Below are 23,956 nucleotides of genomic sequence, written 5' to 3' on the forward strand. Positions count from 1 at the left end.
TTGGTATTGTCCAAGTCAGACACGCCTGGGCCCCTTGACCCTTCTCAGTGCCCAGGAGCCCTGGACACGCCTGGCCTCTCGGTGCCCCTTACAGTTCTCAGCTCCTCCCAAGCCCCACCTGGTGATCCGCACTCCAGCTCTGGACCCCAGGCAGTCCTGTGTGCCTGAGATTGAGATCCGCTGCCCGACGGGTGCAGCCTCCAACCTAGGAGCTCCCACCCAGGACGGACATGAGGATGAGAGGCCACTGCAACTCTGGGCCTGGGGAGAGGCGACATGGCAGAGGTCAGTGCCCAGCGCTGCAGCACAGCGGGTTCGTTCCTGATGTGCAGACGGCAGCCTGCAGTCAGAACTGCTGCCGATAAGGCTGTTCTTTCCCATTGAGGGAACAGCCTGGGGGCACAGCGGTACTAAGAACTGGAACCACACCTTGGGCTAACGTGCTCAGAAGGTGACTGTGAGGGCAGAGTCCCCTGAGGTAATGGGGACTGCATTCCTCCTTAATATGATTTAGTGGACAGAAGTTTAAAATGTTGATTGTGGAAAATACTAAAGAGCACAAAGGGGAAACTAAGCCTGGAAGCCCCCAAACCCCACTGTTTAGGGTCCCCACTTCTGCCCCTTAAATTTGAGTAGCTGCTTGATGTCCCATATTCAGGTTAACTTTCAAAATTCTAATAACACAGGTGAGCATCCTGAGTGGGATTTTGGCAGAGCTTTGCAGGTGGAGGTTTGAGAGGAGAAGGTCCTCAGACCACCCCCTTAGTCAGAAGCACTTTTTCCACATATTCTCCCAGTTTGGAGATGAGTTTCTAACGGCGGGTTTCTAGAACAGATGTCAGCAGTAAGGACACTCCCAACTCCTCAGCTGCTTTTTTCCTACAGGGGGAGTGGCCTGCTAACTAATGGGCCAAGAATATAGAGGCTCCTAATTCAAGACAGGCCAGGGGATAGTAAGAGGGTCCTTTAGCTCAAGATACCTACGGATGTGATCTTTAAGCCCAGAGGATTCTTGGGGAAGGTGCCAGGAAACAGAAATGTCCAGGCCTACAAAAGAAAACGGTGGCCCTGATAGGTGTGGCTCAGTGGGTTGGGCATCATCCCTCAAACCTAAAGGTCACAGGTTTGATTCCTGCTCAGGGCACATACTGGGTTGCAGGCCAGGTCCCTGGCTGGGTACGTGCGAGAGGCAACTGATCGATGTTTCTCTCCCTCTCTTTCTCCATCTCTTCCCCTCTCTCTAAAGTAAAAAAATAAAAACCTTTAAAAAAAGAAAAGAGTGAACACCAAGAATTGCAGACGAGTGAACTGGCTGCAAGCCCCTCAGGCCCCTGCAGCAGCCTGTTGAGCTCGGGGTTAAGCATTTGGGAGAGAAAGCGTGGCTCTCTGGGGCCTGAGGACAGATGTGGCCCTCTCCACAGTTTTGCTGAGGCCCTGGGCTCCCTGAGGGGTTCACCACCCTACAGGCCAGCAGGACAGGGAGTGGGAAGCAGAGTCGAATCCCAGCCTCTCAGGTTTGCCACTCAGCACATCCCAGACATTTAATTCCTTAATGAGAGGCAGGACAGCACAGTGAGCACTCACTGCCACATACCCTTTGCTGAGCCTCAGGGCCCCTGTGGTCAGCACAGCGCAGCCCACGTGAGCCCTAGAGAAGTATCAGCACAGAGGTTACTCTCCGGAGGCCTGGAGGCAGCAGGACTTCTGCCTGGGTAGCAGGCAACCTCCCGCAGCTCTGTCCTGTGTGGACTCAGGGGGGGGCGGGGGAGTGTGTGCAGCTCAGCGTCCTTTTTAGTGGTGGCCCAAGGCCAAGTGTGGCAGCAGGACGCAGCTCCTCCTCTCTTCCCACTCTCTCCCTGCCCCTCCTCCTGCCTGAGGAGGCACAAAATGCTGATGGCAAGCAAATTCCTGGTCCAATACCGGGCAGAAATGGCCGCAGGTCTCAGCAGAGCCATGAGTGCCTCTCCCTGCTCTCCTTGGAGACTAGCTCACTGGGAAGCCAAGGGACGCCTGAAGCCTGAATACGACGCAGTGGTGATCGGAGCAGGTAAAGCAGGCTGAGCCAGAGCTGAGGGCTGCACAGGGCAGCCTGCTCAGAGGCCTGGAGCGTCCCCCTCCCAACCTTCTCTGTTTTCTGGGCACAAGCTGTCCAGGAGTTGGGGCCAGGGAGAGCAAAGGCTGTGGTGGGAAGCCCACAAGTCTGCGAGCGGGCACCGGGGTTCTGGGGCTGGCTCTGCCGCCTACTTGCGTGTGGTCTGGAGCAGATGCTTGCCCTCTCTGGGCTTGGGTCTTCCCATCTAGAATGATGAGGGAGGGCTAGGTCATTCTATCTTCTGTGACATTTGCTGGTTGCCACCACATTCTTGAGAAGCACATGATGGGTAAGGGTTAGAAAGAAAAAGCCCTGGAACAATAGATCAGTGACATCCAGCCACCTCAAGTGGCCTGAGCTCTGGTCACCACAACCTCATCACTAAGGTCACCCATCCCCAAAGGAAACGAATTGTCCCATATCGGGGAGTTAGGAAAAAATAGAAATGAGTCCCAGAGATCCGAGTGCATGTCCGCAGAGGGTGACAGACCCCACTGCCCTGCACATGTCGGGTGTGGAATCTGCAGCCGTGGTTCCACTACGTCTGATGACCCCAGGCTTCAGGGCACCCAATTCTACCCGGTGGTTGGAGGTTAGCAGGCTGAGACAAAGCTGCCCTTCCTCAGGACCTGTTGTTCATACTCACAAAGGGCCTGAATTTCAACTTTTGACATTATTTCCAACTGGGTTTATACAGAGAGACAATGGCAGGCCTGAGAAAAGAACATGCCCATCAGTCAGCTTTAAGCTGCAGCCTGTCTCGGGGTTCCTGCCTTTTTGTGCATCCCGAGAGCAGATGTGTGCCAGGGGATGTTTAACAGTCACCCCCAGAGAAAGCGTATGCGTGTACACACACATCAGTTTATTAGAAATGCTGTGGAGCGCACAGTTTTACAGGTGAAATGGCTGTACTCTTAAGTTCCAGATAGCCAACTGATTCTCACCCAATTTCTGTGATTTTTGCCAAACTCAACAGCCAACCTGTGGTTGCTATTGACAAATGCAGGTAGGTCCCCCCCCAAAATGTCTGATATTTTTATTCACTTTAAAGAGTAGACTAAAAGTGAAATACATGAAACAACGATTTATACCCAAGCTTCATTCCTTCTTCGGTGATGGAACCCACTTTTCTCGATCAGATGACAGCTTTTGGATTCTGGAAGAACATTTCCTCCATCCTCTGTGCTATTCACAGTGTTAGCTACAAGCACAACACACTGATGAGTCTTATCTCTGCATCGCTGAAGTCACACTGATACCTGGGAGCCACCTTGAAAATGACTCTGATTTAGTCATCTGACTCAGGGTGCCTAACAATGACCCAAGAGCATGTGAAAATGCAGTTTCCTGGGCCCTGAACCTGGCGACTAGGATTCTCAGGATTGAAGGTGACTCCGGAGGTCATCATGTCTAACTAACCCTTTGAGTGGATCCCAGAAAAGCACCTGCAGCCCAAATGTTCAGGAACCCTTCTTGAGAGCAGCTCTTCTGCAGAGCCCCAGTGCCTGCTGCTTAAGGATCCCAGGAGTCAGGCCTGGAGATTAGCTGAGCCTGCAACTTAAGGCCACTTCAAGGGGCCAGGGGAGGTCACCAGAAGCCATGAGAGGGCTCAGCCAAGACTCCCAGGGAGGTGGAGGGTGGAGGGAGGAGAGATTCTTGACCTTTGTCATTTGAGGTGTGTTTGTGCATTTGTGGGCTTATCTGTGATGACTGAACTGGAACCCAGTTGCCTGGAAGCCTTTATTAGTTTTCCAAGATTTATAATCAGCACTAATTAAAGAACCAATAGCTACCATTTATTGTAGGTCTGCTAAGGGCCAGGGCTTTACATTTATTACTGGTTATTCTCTCTGCGACACTGCAAGGTCCCCAGCATCCTCTCTGTTTTACATATGAAGAAGCTCAAGGCTCCTGGCCTTTACACTGACTCTCTCAGGGCCATGCCTGGTAAGTAGCAGCAGCCGGGCTGAGCGCAGGGCAGCTGGCCTTTACGTTGTATGTATTTGAGAGCAGGGCTTTTCAAACTGCAAGTTGCAGCCTATTTATGAGTCCCACCCAGCAATATTTTTTTAATTTTCTTAAGAGAATTTTCAAAAGTGTGTAAAAATGGCATATCCACCAACACTTGAAAAAATAAAATATTGTCAAGTAGATCATCACCTGCCAATCACATAATAACGATTAATATCAGTTCATGAAACTTTTGTTTCGGTGAAATACCCTTGCAAGTGGAGGCTGTGCCAACCACAGTGCAGGATGCATTTCTTCCTGTGGATCATGTTTGAGGAGGTTTGGAAACCCTGTGCTAGAGAGTCCTCGAGTGGAAGAGAGGTTGACTCAATGACCTCTAAAACTCTGGGAGTTTCTATGTGGAAAATTAAAACAAAATCAGCCCAGCTGTGAAGAAATTCATCCCACGGGTCATTGCTGTTCCCCTATTTATGGATGTTTGTGAAATTATCAGTTGAGCATTTTATTTGAGTCAACACAGCATTCAGGTTTGTTCTCAGAGAATGGACATCTTCTGACATCTCTGAAGATGCAGGATGACCTTTTATCACCAGGGACAGACACATGCCAAGTGGTCCAGAGTAAGATCCACCTCCTTCCCTGAAAATGACCAGGGCCTGTTCTCTGCCCAACAAGGATTCCCCGTAGGCAGCTGCACCTTCTCCTGAAAGTAAGGAAAGAGGAGGCCGCTCAGGCCCTGGGACCCCTGTGTCGGAACAGCCTGTGAGAAGGCCCATTCCAGGCCCTGCCAACAGCCTGCTGAGTAGACTCTGGGGAGGGGTCTGGGAGTCTCGGCATTTGCATGAGTCCTCAGCTGACCCTGAGGCTTCTCAGAGCTGGAGAGGCACTTGCTAGCAGTGGGCTTGGTGTGGAACATGGGATCCAAGCCAAGTCCAGGGCTCCTAACCCAAAGGCAGCCCTCTTAAGGTTTTTGGACAGAAACTTTATATGTGAGGTAGGTAAGTCTGCCCAATATTCTGGCACCCATGAAGCTACTCTAGCAAACATGGAAACGATATGTTTATTCCTCCCTTTTGGACTGTGCTTATTTTATTTGGGGGGGGGGGGCACTGGGGACAAACCCATGTACCCAAAACCTTTTGGGCACTGTTGTGAGCCACACTCGGCTAAACAAGCCAGGCTAGACAGCAGCTGTCCACACGACCTGCGCTTCCCTGGACAGCCACTGTGCCATGCCAGACGGAAACCTCCAGCCTCAGCGAACTGGTCATGTTCCCTTCCTCTTCCCTGCCAAGGAAACTGTGATGCTCTCCCCCAGCAGTCACCCACTTGTCCCCCATTGACAGATGCTCAGCAATATGAGGCGTGGTGGGAGAGCTTTCATCTGATGACCACAGCTTCCTCCTTGCCCCTCACTGCAGCATGCAGCTCCTGGCCAAGTCAGGGTGAAAGGACATCTTTCAAGCCAGGGGAAGGACCTGGGTTTTCTGACTCCCAAAAGACCAGGTGTTTTAAGGCATCAAGCTAGATGCTATTCCAATACCCAGGTACAGGTTTAGGGGGTCCCCCAAGTTTCTGCTACCTCTCCAGCATCTTCACAGGCATGGGGGCAGGGATGGGTGACCACACTACTCAAGGAATGTATCTGTCTGCCCACTGACTGGTCTTGCTTTCCTCCCCTCTCCCTTGTATCATTGCAGGTCACAACGGGCTGGTGGCTGTGAGTACCGCCCCCCCTCGCCCCACTTCACTAGCCCCTAGGCATGTGGCTCTCAGTAGCTTTGGGAGAGAAGGAAGGGCAAGCTAGTTCCCTCTCCCTGGGGCTGACCGGTGACTGGGTTAAATGGACATCTGCAGCAGTTCAAGAGGATGTCAGGGGCTCCCTCTCCTCTCCTCTCCTCTCCTCTCCTCCCCTTAATACATGCAGATTTTCCCCTTGACCGTGGGAGAGTCAGGGGACTTAAAGAGGTGGGGAGATGAAAAGCTGGGGATGTGTGTAACTGGCATAGCCTGCAAGCCGTGTTGAGTCTGGGGATCAGGTAACTAGAGCTGGGTGGGGCCGTCGGCTCCAGATGGTGGGCAGTCCTCTGTGTAGAGCCCTGTGGTCCCCACTGGGTCTGGGCCATGCTGGGCACACAGCAGCCACACGGTCCTAAGTGCACCCCGGAGACAGCGAGGAAGCCAGGCAGCAGAGGCGGTGCCGCTCAGCGCTGGGCCAGGGCTACCCTGTGGCTGTGTCTCTCAAACCTGAGCTCACATGCAACTCGGAGGCCGTAGTGTGCTAGCGAGTGTTCAGGACACAAGGCGAACACGGGTCATCTTCCTGAAGCAGTGGCAGCTCTAGAATATCACTCACTACAGGGGACTTAGCCACATCGGGGAGTAAAGAGACATGTGTAATTCTCAATGCTTTCCCTGACGTATCCATTTTACGTGAACATTTTACAAGGGGGCATTCTGTAACTCAACCAATCAGTAATTTAAAACATCAATTTTATATTACCGTAAACCCGGGTTATTCTCCCCGCTCTGCCACTTTCTGCCTGTGGAGGGTAAGACAAGTCACTCCGGGTCTCAGCGCCATGGTGAAATCAGAGTAGAGACACCCAGACTCACAGGGTTGCCGTGAAGGGAACAGGGAACATGCCTGGAGGGTTGGCACAAGCACACAAGTAGTGACTCATCGCTGGAGGTTTCCAGCCCGAGGCCCACCAGGCAGGCACCCTCCACCATTCATCTCGTTGGGCGGGGACCCCTTGCAGCAAGGAGACCGCACCCACAGGAACGCTGCTGGGGCGGCTCCACGTGAGGGCCTTAGGAGGAACTGATTCTCCAATTTGTGCTTCGGTTGGATGATTGGAGGGAGATTCTAGGAAGTAGATTTTTGCTCTCGATGGACACTGTCAGCAAGTGGGGCAATTCTGACCGGGCATCTCGATAAATCTGGCCTGTCGGGAGGGTGAGGAGGACGGGAACTGGTGAAGCAGCAGCAGTCACTCGGCCCAGAAAGGAAGCCTTTGGCACTTTGTGGGTGGCCCAGTGCCCCTTTCTCGTTTGGGCTCAGACAGAACTGGGGAGGGCATTTGCTCTGTTTCAGTCTCTTTGCTCTCAGACCACCCTGGTCAGAGGTGGTCCCTCTCACTGGAGAGCCACGCATCTCACCTCCTGGGTCCAGGCCACCTCCCGAGGCCGGTGCTGCTCTTTCTCCTTTCTGATGGGGATGCGCAGGCCCTGGGCCCAGGCTGGCTAGTTCAATCCTCAGCTCTGCTGCTCATCAGCCCCGTGAGCCTGAGGAGAGCGATTCAGCTCACTGAACCTCAGTTTCCTCATCTGTGAAATGGGAAGAATAATAGTCCTTCCTCGAGGGTGCTGGGTTAAACAAGATGATCCAGTCCAGTGTCTGGCACCCAGGAGTTGCCAAGTGAACTGTTTTTAAAGGAGTCTGAGTTCTGAGCTACACTGTCCTGTTGTCACCTTGGTGGAGGTGACGGACCAGGATAGACCCAAAGCCTGATGACTTCTAATCAACAGATATTTATTGATTTCCAATTAAGTGCCAGAGAAAAAAGAATAAAACCCCTCCATCATTTGTTCCTCCAAATAAAGCTGCATTAGAGTCTTAGCTGCTTTTATCGGGCACATTCTCTGTTCCAAGGCCCGGCTCAGTGAATCCTTCAGCAACCCTATGCAACAGGTGGCGTGGGTATGGTTATCATCAGCCCCACCTTTGCACGAGAGGAAATGGAGGCCTGGTGGACTGGGTGCCAAGACTGCCCAGCAGTAAGAGAGAGGCTAGATGCTGGTGGTCTGGCTCTGCGCCCACAGACAAGGTCACTGTGTGCCTCTCGGGGCTGGTGAGGAGGGCTGAGCTCACGCCCACCCAGAGGAGAGGGGCCTGAGTTCAGAGGCACCTGGGCCTGGCAGGAGGGAAGGTGACCTTCAGCTGGGAAGTGAAGGGGCAGGAGCCATCATGTCAGACCTTAGAAGATATTTGGGAAAGTGAGAGTTTACAGGGGACACAAGGGGAATGGCTTTCCTAGAGGCGAGAAGAGCATGAACTGAGGAGTGGCAGGCTGGCCCTGGAGTGAGGATCCTGAGGCTGCAGGCTGGTCCCCAGGGATGAGGGAGGGCCCTGTCTCCCCCCTAGGCGGCCTACCTACAGAGGCTGGGGGTGAACACAGCCATCTTTGAGAGGCGCCATGTGATCGGGGGTGCAGCTGTCACCGAGGAGATCATTCCAGGTGAGCCGCGAGAGGTGGCGTGGAGACAGGCGGCAGGGGTAACCATCAATGACCCCTGGTAACAAACGGTCTTCATCTGATTTGGTTTCAGGGTTTAAGTTCTCCCGAGCATCCTACCTTCTCAGCCTGCTGAGGCCACAGATCTACACTGACCTGGAGCTGAAGGTAGAGCCCCTGCCCTATAGCCTGCGGTGTGTGTGTATGGGGGGGTGAGGGGTCAGTTCCATCTTCCCACTGGGGTGAAGGATCCTCTAATGTGCCCACAATGATTCTTTGCACCCAATGTCTCTGGTTTCTGAAAACTAAGAATCACAGAATAGAAGTTTTCTCATGATTATTCACTTTATTTTTTTTAAAGTGCTCCTGAACAGTTCCATATGCTATTCAAATATTTGTAAATCAAATCATATTTAAATGCATCCAGGGAACGTCCATTTAAGGTGACCCTGGAGTAAATGAATCTGCAAAGTAAATAAAATTTTTTGATGTGAATAATTTATCTACCTTGTAAATATGGATTTTTAAATAATTGTTGCTTTATTGTGTCTTTCTACACTTTAATTATTTACTTCTGGAGTGGGGGAAGCTGCAGACCAGTGCTGAGAGTGAGCCAGGCTTTGGAGTCACAAAGATGTGGTTTGGAAACCCAGATCCACCTCCCAGTGTGACCTGGACAAGTTCTTTAACCTCTCTTAGCCTCTGTGGTTGCATTTGTACAATAAAGATGATATAGAGTTGTAAGGCCACCATTGTTAACTCTAGTAGAGTCCCTGGCACAGGGTAGCATCGTGTGGCATGGTGTGCTGTGACGTCACATGGTGTGGTATGGCATTGTGTGTTGTGGTATGGCATGGTATGTATATGACATAGTGTGACATGGTGTGGTGTTGCATGATATGACATTGTGTGTTATGTTGTGGTGTGGTGTGGCATGGTATGATGTGATGTGATGTGGTGTGCCATGGTGTGGCGTGGTGAGGCCTGGCATGGTGTGGTGTGGTGTGGTATGTTATGGTCTGCCACAGAGTACCTGGGCAAGAGGGCTTTTATACACTTATATTAAAAAATAGGATTCAAGACCTTGGGAACCTGCAGTGCAGGTACCTACATGGTCATAAAAACCATCAGAAAAGGGTCAAGGGCAGAAGCCACAGATGTCTTTAAATGTTGTTTGTTCTGTCTGGGTTTTGCAGAAACATGGGCTGAGGCTTCATCTTCGAAACCCCTACTCTTTCACCCCGATGCTGGAAGGAGGCATGGGGAGCAAGGTGCCCAGGTCCCTGCTCCTGGGCACGGACATGGCGGAAAACCAGAAGCAGATTGCCCAGTTCTCACAGAAGGATGCCCAGGTAGGGAAAGTGACCTGCAACTGATCTCTTCCTCCCTCTCCAGCCTGCAGGTGGCTATGAGAGGGACTGGGCCTGGCTGGAGTTTTCCTAGAGCAGGTGTCCAAGGGCCACAGGGGCTTGGACAGGCCATCCCACCTGCCTTAGGAGGGTCCCAGCCTGTGCCAACCTGTGCCGGCCTTTGGTCTTAGGCACTGTGAAGAGAAGGGGATAAAGGCCAGTGGTTAAGACCAGTGGATGCTGACACCCCCGAACCTGTCTGTGTTCGGTGTGAGGCCACCGTTCAGTGGCCTCTGCCTGCTGAGTTTCGAAGGGAATCTACTGCCAGTACTTACACAGCATGTGCTTTCTGTCTCTCCTGCTTTCCAACAGAACTGTAAGTGGTTATCAATATTAAAGCACACGAAGGCCAAAAAGTAGGATCAAGGACGGATCAGAGACAATTAAGGATAGGATGAACTGGATCAGGAATTTAGGACAAGAGAGTTGTAATAAATATTCATTCGATTTGGCATCAATCCCGTGGCAGCCCAAGGCAAGAAACTGTCCATGCTGGCGTGCAGGTCTGAGGAAAGGAAGTACCCGCGTCTGGTAGAGAACACACGTTTCTTCCTTAGGATTGCATTATAAGGAATTCATTGGGTAGCTTTGTCTAAAGAGTTATTGAATGTAGTGGGCCTGGTGTAATTGGTTCTGCAGATATAAAAAGATTCCTTGAATGCCTATTTTTTGTACTAAACCTAGATATAAGCTGAAGGCGTAGCGTTAACTCATATCTTAGTGGAGACACTTTTATAAGAAGAACCTAGTGTAATACAATCACTGCGTGTGGTGCTTTTTGTTGTGTTAATCTAGTATTGGATAACACCAAGAGAACCACAGACATACAGCATATCTCTTCAATGAGCGATTTCCAAACCTAGCTGACAGAATCCCCCAGGAGCTTTGCTTTTATTTTCTTTTTCAAAGTGACTCTTCCATGCAGCAGGTTGGGGTCACTGCCTTCCTACACCCTGTTCTCCAGTTCTGCTCAGCTCAGACACACCAGAGAGGGTTCAGGATAAGGCCAGGTCCCAGGGCCTATAGCACAGTGGCTGTGGCCTTGAGTGCTGCTGACCCCAGGAGAGGGAGGCAGGGGGCACATCCCATTGTGGAAATTAAGGGCCCTGCATTTTGTCTTTGGCTTTGTACATTGTCATTAAAGGCCTGCTGTGAAGAAAGCTATTTAACTTCATGTTTATCAAGAGTTCTCAAATGTACTTCAACACAGAACCTTTCTCATAAAACAATTATGAAAATTCTGTGGGTATGTTCATGAATCTAGATGGAACAAAAGTTAAAGGCTCTGGTCTGAAAATGAAGACCCCCGGGGACACAGGAGGCTCTGGTCATCCATCCAGGGAAGGAGGGGTGCGTGGCAAAGTGGACTCTGTCATGGGAGCTTGTGGGGTGAAGGGAAGAGACTGCGCTCCTGCTTATGAAGAGAGAACATGGGAGATTTGCAAGCCAGGAAAGAACAGTTGGCCTGCTGGAATACGAGGACAGAGCTCTTGCTTTTATCACAGTATGTGGACAGACAGGAGAGCAAGAAGAAACTTTTAAGTGGTTTCCGTGTATCAGAGACCAGGTCCTAGGTACTTGCCGGTTTTCTGTGGCTGAGACACTCATGGGCCTCCCACTGCCCACGCTCCCTCTGACCTCCCCTGGTGTGGACAGCGGTGCACAGACCTAAAACAGGCAGGGACTCAGTGCAGCCACGGTGAAGCTCAGCCAAGGGCCAGCCGGCCACACGGGGGCAGCATGGAGGGCAGGGCACGGGAACCACGTCCCCTGTGAGCCAGTGGGATCTTGACTTGGGGCTCTATTCCAGGCTTTTCCCCAGTTCGAGGCCTTCATGAATCGCTTGGCATTAGCCATTGACCCTCTGCTGGACGCAGCCCCCGTGGACATGGAGGCCTTCTGGCAGGGCTCCCTGCTGCAAAGGCTCAAGTCGCTGTCCACCCTCACACCCCTGCTGCGGGCAGGTGAGTCCGTAGGGCTGGCGTCAGGGCATGACGTGTGACAGTCAGGGAGGAAAGAAGCCGCCCAGCTGCTATCATGTATAGGGGCTGCCTGGAGCATGTCAGGGAGGAGGCCTTAGCCCAGCGTGCCCTAAAACACAAAGGCTTATGTGCAAGTAGTTCATTTTGACAAGTGACCCAGAGAAAGGAGGAGTGAAACCAGAAAGAGGGCATGTGCTGCTTGTTGGCCACCATGGGGGTGACAAGGTGCAGGGTCCCCTGAGGACCCATCTAGAAGGCTTATGAAATACATGTGAGACCATTCCCAGGAGAACAAAGAGGGGACACTTCTCCATCACATTCTGTTTCCTGTTAATCAAAGGCTGCCCCACAGGGTGCTGACTCCCACATAGGCCTGTGCATCCATGGGTGCCAAGTGGTTATTTGTGGGTGTCCTGTCATGGTGCCGGAGAAGACCCCAGGCAGAAACGAAGAGGCACATCTCACAGGGGTGAGGCGAGGTGCTGAGGGTGGCACCGTGTGAAGCCCCGGAAGCCTGCATGGAGCCTGTCACCACAGGCAGCTAGAATAAGAGATAGGGACCAAGGGAGTTTCAAGAGGTGCCCCATACAAAGAAGATGCTAGATTTGGACTCAGCGAGAAGAAATCCTGTGACCAATTAATGATGTCAGCCGTGGCTATGAGGAGGGAGGTTTGGCTAAGCATGCTCTTTTCTATTACTCCTGCAGGTTATAAAGACCAGTTTGGCTTCTATGTTTTAGAAAAATTCTAAAATAGTTAGCTATGGTCACAAAATTGCTGCATAAAACTATAAAACACCAGTGACATTAAAAATAAAAGTTAATTTCTCACAGATCTGCATGGTTTAGCTGATCCCAGCCGGGCTCAGCTGATCTGGTCTGGGCTCACGCTTATGCTTGTGGCTGGGGCAGAGCTCTGCTCCAGGTGCTTCTCATCTGCCCTTTGGAAGCTGCAGGCTAGTCCAGGCATGGCCTTCTTACAGCAGTGGCAGAAGCTCGGAGGGAAGCCCAGATGTGCAGGCCAGTCTCAAGCCCCTGTTTGCATCACATCTTCAAACATTTCATTGGCCAAAAAATCATGCAAGAGCAACGCAGCTAGGGTGGGAAGTACTGCGGAGTCACACAGCCAAGCGTGTGGATACGGGAAGGGAGAAGGATTGGAGCCAGTAGTATCTATCACACATGCCCAAAGTAGACGTTGTCTCTCAGGTTACCGGTCCAAAGAGCTTCATGCTGAAATGTTTGTGTAACAAACATTTATTGAGCAACTACTATGTGCCCGACGAAGCTAGGCACTGGGTCTACAATAGCTGGAGATCAAGATCTCTGCCCTCATGGCCTTACTACCCAGTCACTCTCTGAGATACTCTGAATCAGTATCAGAGGAGTGGACTAGCCAAACCAGCTACCTCCCAGGACATAGGCCTTACAGAGTTCAACGTAAGGGAATAAGGTACCAGTTAAAATTTTCCCAAAATAACTCCAGCAGCTAAGATGTATTAAGTGCCTATGAACTTGCAAACGTTTTACACATTCATTGAATCCTCACAATAGGTCTTGGGTGTATCATATATCACTCCCATTTTACAGACAAAGGTGCAAGTACAGAGATGTTGCAGATCAGAGCCTTTCCTTCTTGCCTGTCTCAGTTTATGTTGTCTGGATTTCCTCTTCCAGGTCGCATCCTGGGAGCCCGGCTGCCCCAGTATTATCAGGTCCTCACAGCTCCAATGGCCAAGGTGAGGGGCTCTCCGGCCTCAGGCGGGGCCTCACAGTGATACATTCTCTCCTCCTGAGACCCCTGAGCCCTTCTCCCTATCGGTTTGCTATCCCAGGTGCTGGATCAGTGGTTTGAGTCTGAGCCTCTAAAAGCCACTCTTGCAACAGATGCTGTGATTGGAGCCATGACAAGTCCCCACACTCCGGGGAGTGGGTGAGTGAGGGAGGCAAGGTGGGGCAGCCAGAGTGGAGCAAATTTCCCCAAAAGGGCGATAACAACTATCAATCACGGAGCTCCGCCCATGAACCAGGCACGAGGCCACACACTTCGTACGCAACCCACCTAACCCTCATGCTAACATCTAAGAGCCATGGTTCAGAGCAGGAGAATATCTCACCGAACGTCACACAGCTGGCAAGGGGTAGAGCTGATCTGCAGCCCACATTATCTGACCTTCCTCCAAAATCTTCCGTCTTAGCCAAGACCTCTCACCCACCTCCCACTGGGATAGCTCATGTGAATATATCTTCTTCGCACTTTTTCTCCTCTTCTCTCCTTCACTCAATTCTCTTCCTATCCCCTCCGCCCCCAGGAAGCCCTGCTGCCCCTTCATCTCCCACGATCCTTCCCCTGGGTACCAGGACACGTTCACACACAGGCACCTCTGTGAGGGCAGGAAGCTGACTTTCCCTTTGTGAGTGGGGTGTGCTGACAGCCTGGTCCGAGAGGGGGCAGTCAGACACAGTGGAGTCCTTAGCTGTGCAGGACTTAGTGAGCCCTCGTAGGAGCAGGAAGGGAGAGGGAGAGAGAGAGAGAGAGAGAGAGAGAGAGTGTGTGTGTGTGTGTTGGGAGAGAGGATGCTGCCAGATATTGGGCCATGTCCAATGCACCAGAAGATGCAGGTAGAAGCTGTCAATGTGGCTTTTCCCTCAAGAGATGAGAGCGCCCTTTGGAAGTGGTTTTCAGCATGCATTAAGCCAGCCCCAGGTTCCCCTGGGCTGTGGAAAAGGGGGTTTGGCAGCGGTTGCCACACCTTGGCCAAATTCTGCAATCAAACATCCAGTCTGGATCTTTCAGCTGGAGCCTCCTATCCTTCTTTTCTGTGGGTCTCCAGGAGGATTAGCTACCACCCAGGTTGTAAAATGTGCCTTTAAGTAATTTGTTTCTTCATTAATTCTTTCAATAAATATTGATGGAGCACTTGCCTATGCTAGGTGCTGGGGCTACAGTGGTAAATGGAGCTGAAACCCTGTGGGAGAGAGGTAGACATGGAGCAAGTAAGGATGGCGGAGTGCCGTAAGCGTTGTGATCGCAGAAATAAAGCAGGGGGACTGTGTGCTCTACTCAGAGAAGCCTGCCCTGAGAAGGAGATGTTTAATCTGAGACTCTAAGGACAAGAGGAATTAGTCAAGGAAAAGAGGCAGGAATGGGGGTGGGGGGATCTAAGCTGTGAGAACAGCATGTGCAAAGGTTGGGAGTTGAGAAACCATGTGGTTTATTCAAGAAATTGGAAGAGGTTCACTTTGGTAGGGGTGCGGGGGGAGTATGGTGGGGGATGAGGCTGATGAACAGGCAGGAGCCTGGGGGCATTTTCGGAGTCTGGCCATGACCCTAAGAGCAACAATGAGCCACTGAAGGCATGAAAGGAGAGAAGAGACAGGAATATAGCTGGGCGTTGAGATCAGGCTCCAGGTTCTGAGTGGAGAAAGGTCTGCAGGGAAGAAAGAGCAGGAGAAGGGGGTCCAATCAGGAAGAACTTACCGCAGCAGTTTACAGAAGACAAGAGAGTGGCCCGGGCCAGGGAAGCAGCAGCAGGGAGCAGGGGCGTGAGGAAGCTCTTTAGGAGGCAGAGTGGACCGCACGTGATTGGATTTGGTGGTGAGAGACTAGTAGGAGGCAAGATTGACACCCACGTTTCTTTTGGAAGCTGAAAGTGCCACTCACTGGGATGGGGAGAATTGAAGGAGAAATAGGCTGGGGAATGTGGGAAAGGGACAGGTTTAAGGTCCCTGCGGAGAAACTGTCCAAATGGAGCTCTCTGTGGACAAACGGGCTGGAGCTCAGGAGAAAGCTGGGGCTGCAGGTTCTGGCATCATCACCTCGATGTTGGTACCAAAGCTGCACACCAACACGTTTGCAGGGGAGAGAATGTAAAATGGGGAAGCCAAGGACTCTTACAAAAGCCTAGAGCTCATTGAAAGGCTAGTGGGACAGGACTGGGTGGGGAAGGGAGAAGTCGAAGGTACAAGACAGGACGGGCTGTTTGCACCTTGAACTTTGGGGAGATTAAATCTTGACCCCGGCCCCTGATTCTGATGATCTGCCCTCAGGTATGTGCTGCTACATCACGTGATGGGGGGCCTGGAGGGGATGCAGGGGGCCTGGGGCTACGTCCAGGGTGGCATGGGTGCCCTCTCTGATGCCATTGCCAGCTCAGCCACCGCACATGGAGCAAGTATCTTCACTGAAAAGGTGAATGGACCCTGTACTCCCTGCCCTGATTATGGGCTAGGATCTTAAGACAGAACAAAATCTCAGATTTGGAAGTTCCCTTGTTTTATCAATGGACGAGGCGGGGCTGAGTCAAGGGGCTCAGGTTATACTGCTTGTTAGTAGATGAGCAGCTTCAGCCAGGTCCCAGCTCTTCTGCCACTCCCTTTGAATTCACCACCGCAAATCCACACTGGGGCTAAGCCTTCCAGATGGAGGCGGTGGGCTAAGGCTTCCCCAAGGAGCTGCAGAGCTCAGCAGGGTGGATTCAGGATGGGGAAGCTCTGAACGTCTAGGAGCAGCAGAGACGATGGAAATCCTTCAAGATCTAACCTAGTTTTCCCTCCTGAGGGTTTCTGGGGCCTTGTTCCTGTGGGGTCTAGACAGTGGCTAAGGTGCAGGTGAACAGCGGAGGGTGCGTTCAAGGAGTCGTGCTGCAGGATGGCTCAGAGGTGAGGAGCAAAGTGGTGCTGTCCAACGCGTCGCCGCAGATCACCTTCCTGAAGCTGACGCCACAGGTGAGGCCTGGGGGGTGGAGGGTAAGATGTCTGCTAAGTCAGGAGCTGAAAGATGGAGCCAGGACGGCATCGGGGTGGGAGATGCAAGCGCCAAGCCAGTCCTTCTCTTTGTAACCTAGCAGGCAGGTGCCCAACAGGAGAGAAGCCACACAGGTGAGAAGAAGGGTCCAGAGAGGTGAGGTGACCTAGGCCATACAGGTGGCAATGGACAGAGCCAGAGCTGGACCCCAGGTCTGACGTGCCATCTAGAGTCATTTATACAACTTTCCTGTTATCCTGATTTCTCCCTTCTAACCAACCCCAATGCCACTGTCTGTGTCGATTATTTCCATCTGAGTGCTGCGTAGCAAGCAACCTCACTACTTCTGGGCATATGACAAGAAACACTGATTTAGCACAGAGGGCTGGAGAGTTCAGCTGATCATGGTTGAATTCAGCTGATTTAGGCGTGCTCATCAGCTGCAAATCAACTGGTGGGCCCTGCCGATCTTGGCTGGGCTTGCTCTCATGCCAGGGGGGCAGCGGGCTGTGGCTGGGGCAGCACAGTTTCTGCCAGAATGACCAGGGCGGCTTGGCTCTGCTCCACCTGCCTTTCATCCTCTAGCATATTCTCAGCATCTGGCAGAAGGCAAAAGCAAGCAAACTCAACCATGCAAGAAGTGCTTTTCACGCTCCTGTTTGCATCCTATTTACTAACATTGGTCTTGACTCACAGCCAACCCCAGAGTCGGAGCGGGAGACATTACACAGGGGCATGCATACAGGGAGGGGTGAGGATTTGGAGTAATTTTTGCAACTTACCGCAACGCCCTGTCCCTAAAATAGATGATAATGTGTGTATGAGCATGGAGCTCCCAACCATTCTTGGGACTATTCTTGAGTCAGGCACCACTTTTTCTTAGTGATTCTGCTAATAAACTCTAACATTAGTTAAAAAGCATACCATTAAGGCATTTCTGAAATCATCAAGATTTCCGAAAGCTTACAGACCAGAGGGGAAAGAGGCCTGCAGACCACCGGCTGTATCTGAAGCAGGAGTTAGCGTGGGCCAGTTACAGCCAGGGCTGCTGGCCGGTCACAGAGGAAGACGTGGTCAGTGCTGAGAAGGAGGGCGAGGGCTTCTCAGAGGAGGTGGTTTGGCTGATCTCTGAAGGGTGGAGAGGATTTCTGGAAGTAGAGGTCAGGAGACTAGTCTGAGCAAAGGGAGAAGGCAGTGCCTTTGGGGCCTCGGCCATCCCCAGGCCTGTTATGGAAATTTCTGCTTCCAGGAGTGGCTTCCTAAAGAGTTCGTGGAGAGAATCTCTCAGCTGGACACCCAGTCACCTGTTACCAAGATCAACGGTAAGAGGCACACCCTGCAGCAGAGCAGTCTCATTGATGTGATCTGAGTAAGTGATGTCCAGGTCTCGGCAAAACTGACCTATGTCATCATTTCTATCCCCGACCTCCAGCCTGCCCCCAATTTCAAAGTCAAACACTTTTTCATACTTGCTCTTCCAAGTCTAACACTTGGGTGATGGGTAGAGAAGAAAGATCCCTGGGGGCTGAGGACAGGACTTTGGGCCCTGACCCTTCCCCAACTTTGGTTTCCAAGTGGCTGTCAACAAGCTGCCTGACTTCCTGGCAGCCCCCAATGCTCCCAGGGCCCAGCCGCTGCCCCATCACCAGTGCTCCATCCACCTGAACTGTGAAGACACCCATCTGCTCCATCAGGCCTTTAAAGATGCTATGGATGGCCGGCCCTCAAACAGGTGGGTGGTCCCTGAGCTTTGTGTCCCCTGGATGTTCTCACACAGGGTCCTGGTGAGGTGAAGGGGACTGTCCAGACACAGTAGGGATTGGCTCTTCCACCTGGTATTAAATACTTACAATGATGTAGGATCTATCTAAATCCATACTTAGAGTCTAAGGCTAGGAAATGCATCCCAGGTAAGAAATCCGTGGGCCCAGGCAGGTAAGAGGTGCAGAGCCAAACACGTTCAGCTGAGTGTCACAGGTTAGAAGGAGTGAGGGACCGCAGAGGGACCAGGGCTGGCGTCTGAGACGAACTGGAGAAAATGCTCTCCGGAAGAGTAAAGGCAGTTATCTAGTTCAGCAGCCCATTCAAAGGCACATACTCACCTGATTCTGTATCTTCTCTTATCTCTGATAAGCTGCCTTGATGCAAAACTTGTAGAAGTCTTTCCTACCTCCCACCATGCCCCAGCTGTGTCTCCATCCTCCTAGGAACAGGCATGGACATTGTAGGAACAAGCATCTTTCCATACTGTCAGCTGTACCCCAAAACTTGTTGAAAACCCATTCTGTGCCAGGCGCTGTGTAAGCACTCACTGGGGGGATGAGGGGCAGGACACAGACACAGAGTTTATCATAAGACAGGCACACAACTATTTATAGCATGAGGTAAAGAGGATGTGTGCCCTGAGAGAAGGGTAAAGGGCAAAGTCCACTTATCCATTCATGCATATTTTGGGGCCCCTGCTCTGTGCTAGGGCTTAGTCCTAGAACCTGGGTGCAAAGCAGCAAGAAGAGTAAGCAAGACCTCTGCCCTCAGGTCACTGACATTTAGCAGTGGGAGACAAGATAGGCAACAAACATGCACTGATGGTAAGGAGAAAAATAGGTCAGGGGATGGGAGAGGTTGTTAGTCTTCATTAGGAGGTCAGAAAAGGCTTCTCTGATAACATGACATTTAAGCAGAGACCTGAAGGAAGAGAGAATACAGGTCTTGTGGGTATCTGAGGAAGGACAGACAGACAGAGGGAAAGTCGGGTGCAAAGGCCCTGGGGCAGGAGGGTGGTCCTGAGCTGGAGGCACAGGGCTGAGGCCAGAGTGGCTGGAGAAAGAGAACCTCGGAGTGAAGGGTAGGGTGCCGGGGGTCTGAGCTGTAGCTGCTATATCTGCTGGGTCCTGTCGACCACTCTTGGATTTTATTCCAGGAAGTTTGTGCAGAGCCTGGCTTACATTTTAGAAGAACCACTCTGGTCACTATGTGTAGAGAAAGGGCATCTGTTGCAATTGGTTACTGTCACAGAATCCAAGGGAGAAAGGAGGCTGGCTTGGACCAGGGTAGGGGCAGTGGGAGCGATGAGAAGTGGCCACAAACTGGTAGGTAAAGCTGCCAGGATTTGCTGTTGGATAGGAAGTAGGTGTGAGTGAGAAAGAGAAGCCACCAGAAGGTGGAGTTGGGCTTTTTTTTGCTTTTTGTTTTTTTTTTTTAGGGGGAAGGTGTTGTGTTCGGGAAGGAGCAGGTTTTAGGGGATACCAGGCATTTAGGCTTGGACAGGTTACTTTGGAGATGCCTAGTGGACATCCAAGTTCAGAGGAAGCATTGCAAGCGAGGGATGCAGGGAGAAAGGGCATTTCCTGTGGCCCTAAGGATGGCCATATCTGGAGACCAGAGAAAGAACACGCTTAAGGGAGAACAGGTGTTGTAAACACAGAGGGGCAGAAGCAGTGTCTACTTCTGGGTGTCAGGCTGCCCAGCAGCTGTTTTGCTTGGCCTGCTCGGGAAAGGTCACCGGGCAGAAGTGAGCTTGGCTGAAATCTGGCTGCGTGAGCACCTGCTGTCTTAGCTGTTTCCTCACTCATTCTCGTATCTGTCTGGACCGTGGGGATATTTGAGACCCTGGTTGTTCTACAGGCTGTGAGGTGGAGGAAGGCAGGGACAGGCCACACCTGCAGGGCTGGGGGAGCTCCTCAGGGGTAGTCTGGACTCTCCTAGGGGCCACTGACCCCCTGCGGGTGGACAACCACCATGGCCTTACAGTGGCAATGGACCCGACCTTGTTGTCATCTGGTCTCATGCCTGCATTTTGTCCCCTGTCACCTTAGAGCAGCCCCCAGCCCCTTCCCTCCAGGCAACTGCCGCTTTACATCTGCCTCTCCTCCGGTCCCAGGCCCCTGATCGAGCTCTGCATACCTTCCTCGCTGGACCCCACGCTGGCTCCTCCCGGCTGCCATGTCGTCTCCCTCTTCACTCAGTACACTCCCTACACGCTGGCTGGAGGCAAAGTCTGGGACGAGCAGGAGAGAAATGCCTATGCAGACAAAGGTGAAGAGGGCCAGACTGTCCTGCCTCCAGAGCACCAGCCTGCTGTGTGGTCTGAATAGTTCAGGATTAACACCTTCAGGCTCTATCCCAAGGGAACCGAAATTGACATAGTAAATGCCTTTTTGGGTCAGGCACTGGGCTAAGAAAGTCAGAAAGACAGTTCCTGCCCTCAGGCGGCTCATAGGTTGAGAAATAAAAAACATCTTACAGTACAAGGTAGTATGTGAACCAAAGGAGGAAGTGGTGAGCCAGAGAGACAAGGGGAGCTTTCGAAAGCTGGGGGGATATTTGAGCTGGGCTTCAAGAGATGAAAAGGAGTGAGCCAGGCAGCAAAGGGCATTCCAAGCAAAACAAACAGCTTGAGCAAAGCAATGAGATGAAGAAAGCTTTGCACAGTCAAAGGGAGACAAATAGCTCTGTGTTTAGGGCTGGGGTAAGGAGGTGAGAAAGAGCAAGGGCTGGACCAGCCTGAGATCCATAGGCCTTTGTACTGGATTACATATTTGCCTGTGGATAGTTCTTGCTTTTGTTTTGTATACTGAGATATAATTTGCACATGCTAAAACAAACCCATTTTAAGTGTATAGTTTCATGAATTATAGTAGATTTGCCAAGTTGTGAACCATAACACCTCCTCCACATCCTCCTCACACCGTCCTGTCTCCCTGCTCTTGGGCACTAGTGTTCGATTGCATTGAGGCCTACGCCCCTGGCTTCAAGGGCTCCGTGGTGGGCAGAGACATCCTCGTACCACCTGATCTGGAGAGAATTTTTGGTCTTCCTGGAGGGGTAAGAATAAGCCCTCATCACTTTCCTCTCTCTGCAACCCCACTGCACACACAGCCTTCATCGGAAGGAAGCTCAGTGGCAGAGACCACAGCAAAGAGGCGGCAGAGGAGGGGCAAGATCTAGGGAGTGGGCAAAGAGCTGAAAGAGGCAGACAGGAGAAAGATCCCCTGCTGAGAAGGTCACCAGGATTGCGGCCCTTCCACCTGGATGGCCATGTCAGCCTGTCCCATTTGAATTTCTTCAGAGGGAGCTCCCTTCCTTAAGGCAGCTTGTCCTCGGACTTCTAGTCAATGTATCAAACACCTACTGAGACTGGAGGCAGGGAGACCCGTTAGGAGGCCAATTCAAACACAGCAGCCACTAGCCCCATATGGCTATTGCTTGCTTCGATGTGTCTGGGCCAAAATGAGATGTGCTGCAAGTGTCAAAGGCACACCAAACTGCAAATACTTAGTGTGAAAAAAAAAGTAAAATGTCTCATTAATCATTTTTATACGGATCCCCTATTGAAATGATAATATTTTGGATCTACTGGGTTAAATGAAATATATAGTGACATTAATTTCACCAGTCCCTTTTTAAAAGTGTAATGTGGCTACTGGAAAATAAAATTGATGTCTGTGGCTCACATTCTGTTTTTACTGGGCCTCAGTGGTCCAGATATAGGATAAAGGAGGCCAGGCAGTGGGAGGGGCAGAATGCTGGGTGTGGAAGGTTGGGGTGGGCAGAAGTTAGAAGTCTTGGTAACAATATGTATGTGAAGGTCAGGTGCAGGTGACGCGGGGGGTCCAGCCTGGAGGCCGAGGAGAGAAAGATGGTGTCATTCACTGAGGCAGGGAGAACGGGAGAGAGCAGACTTGTGGGACAAGGACAAGCTCAGTTAGGGACATGTTGAGAGCACTGGCTGGAAGGACATGCCGATGGGGATATCCTGCAGATGTTGGTCTTCTTGTCCAGATCTGCCCCACCAGCCTGACCTTCCGCTTGTCCACACTCCCTCCCTACTGGGCTGGTCCAACCCAGGCCATTTGGAGCAGAACCGAGCTCGGATCCCAGTGCCCTTTGTCTGCTGCGTACTGTGATTGGCTGGAGTGTGGACCCCGGGGCCCAAGCTCAGATATGTGTCTTAGTCAAAGAAACATGTGCCAGCTGCTAAAATAAATCAGATTCCTCTATGTTCAAACATTGAGCAGGATTCATAGTTCACAGCAAAACATTTAAAATCTCCCTCTAAAATTTCCCAGTCAGTTTCCTCACGTTCTGAAGACAGTCCCCACCCTTCTTTCTTCCTGAAAAAATGCCTCAGGAGAACTTCACCCCCAGCCCTCAGACATGCTCCCACTCTCTCTCTTCCCCTCCCCTTTCTGCACCATAAGAACCAAGGAAACCTCGCGGAAGGAGACCCTTCCTCAGAGAACAGGGGAGGGGAAGAAACCTGCAAAACTGGTAAAGACCGTAACACTCCTCAGTTAACGACTGTGGCCGTGCCTCCTGCAGAACATATTCCACTGCGCCATGATGCTGGACCAGCTCTACTTCGCCCGCCCTGTGCCCCTGCATGCCAACTACCGCTGCCCTCTCCGGGGCCTGTATCTCTGCGGAAGTGGAGCCCATCCTGGTGAGTGACCTGTGGTCCCACTACCTGTGTGGGTGGCGAGGGCTGGCCAGACACCAGAGGGACGCAGACGGGGAACAGAACAAACAGTGAGAAAGGTAGAGAGAGAGGGCAGGGGCACAGGACTCCCACAAGAACAAGCCATCCCCATATTCAGAATTTGCGGAGCTCAGAAGAACGTGGTGGCCTCTGGCAGGCTGGCCACAGCCCACAGGTCCGCCAGCTCACACCGCCTCCTCATGAGATTTGAGGATATGTCCCAGAGGCACCTCTCCAAATTCCAACTCAGGATGGAGAGACTCCTGTCCCTAAATTCCCTCTCCATGGTTTAGACCAGTAAGGATCTAGTCAAGTTCAGTTTCTCAGTTTATGAATCCTTCCCTGCATCTATCCCAGGCTTAGCTGACCTCGCTGAGGCTGCCCCTTTGTTTTGACACTTTCTCTACACTGTGTAGGCTTTGGCATCCCAGAAAGGCTCTGTGTTTCCGTATCTTCCCCCTCAAGCCCTTAGTCTTTCACATGCTGAGGGAGAGTCTCACCATCTAGTACGTGGGCTCTCAGACAGAGAGGGGACACCTCCTTGGACTGCATGCCTGGCCCCCTCCCCAGAGCTCTGAGGCAGGAAACCTGCAGGGGGCCCCGGAATCTGTCTTCGTGGCTTCATGCCCATGGCCTGAACACCTCCCTCGGGCATCCCCACTCTGCTTGGCTGAGGGTTCTCAGCAAGCCCTGGCCCCGCCCCTTCACTGGGGTTGGGGGGATGAGTGTAGCTTTGGTTTATAGGAGATTCCCTTCTAGGAGGAGGTGTCATGGGAGCCGCTGGACGCAATGCAGCCCACGTAGTCTTCGGGGACCTCAAGAGCATGTGACCCTGACCCAGGAAGAAGAATCCACCCTTGAGTTTTTAAGTCCCCATTGGGTCAGCTTCCCAGGCTCTGGCTTGAGGCAGACCAGCCCTCGAGGCTGAAGTGACTATTTTAGAAAAAACATTCAAGTTGCATTTGGTACTGATTAACCTTGTAGCCATGACTTCGTGGATGAACGGCTTTTGTTTTATTAAAAATATTGTTTTACCTGGC

General features: G+C 51.8%; 1 protein-coding gene across 3 annotated transcripts; it reads left to right on the forward strand.

Annotated features, from left to right (window-relative positions):
- Window positions 1-1,898: 1,898 nt before the first annotated feature.
- On the forward strand, window positions 1,899-23,956 carry PYROXD2 (pyridine nucleotide-disulphide oxidoreductase domain 2). 3 transcript variants are annotated; one of them, XM_090277862.1, is made up of 16 exons: window positions 1,899-2,047; window positions 5,764-5,783; window positions 8,211-8,304; window positions 8,396-8,469; window positions 9,498-9,653; window positions 11,521-11,674; window positions 13,369-13,430; window positions 13,527-13,624; window positions 15,742-15,883; window positions 16,285-16,419; window positions 17,688-17,760; window positions 18,014-18,170; window positions 20,319-20,473; window positions 21,156-21,262; window positions 22,760-22,880; window positions 23,676-23,820. In XM_090277862.1, the coding sequence occupies exons 1-16, from the start codon at window positions 1,930-1,932 to the stop codon at window positions 23,744-23,746; spliced, it is 1,737 nt and encodes a 578-aa protein (XP_090133988.1). In that variant the 5' UTR covers window positions 1,899-1,929; the 3' UTR covers window positions 23,747-23,820. The 3 variants fall into 3 exon arrangements, with proteins under 3 accessions (XP_090133988.1, XP_090133989.1, XP_090133987.1); XM_090277861.1 differs by having other exon boundaries at window positions 1,900-2,047; window positions 22,732-22,880; window positions 23,676-23,956; XM_090277863.1 differs by lacking the exon at window positions 21,156-21,262 and having other exon boundaries at window positions 23,676-23,956.

The sequence above is a fragment of the Furipterus horrens genome, unplaced genomic scaffold, assembly GCF_987537825.1.
Source record: "Furipterus horrens unplaced genomic scaffold, mFurHor1.1.pri manual_scaffold_5, whole genome shotgun sequence".
Lineage (NCBI taxonomy): Eukaryota > Metazoa > Chordata > Mammalia > Chiroptera > Furipteridae > Furipterus > Furipterus horrens.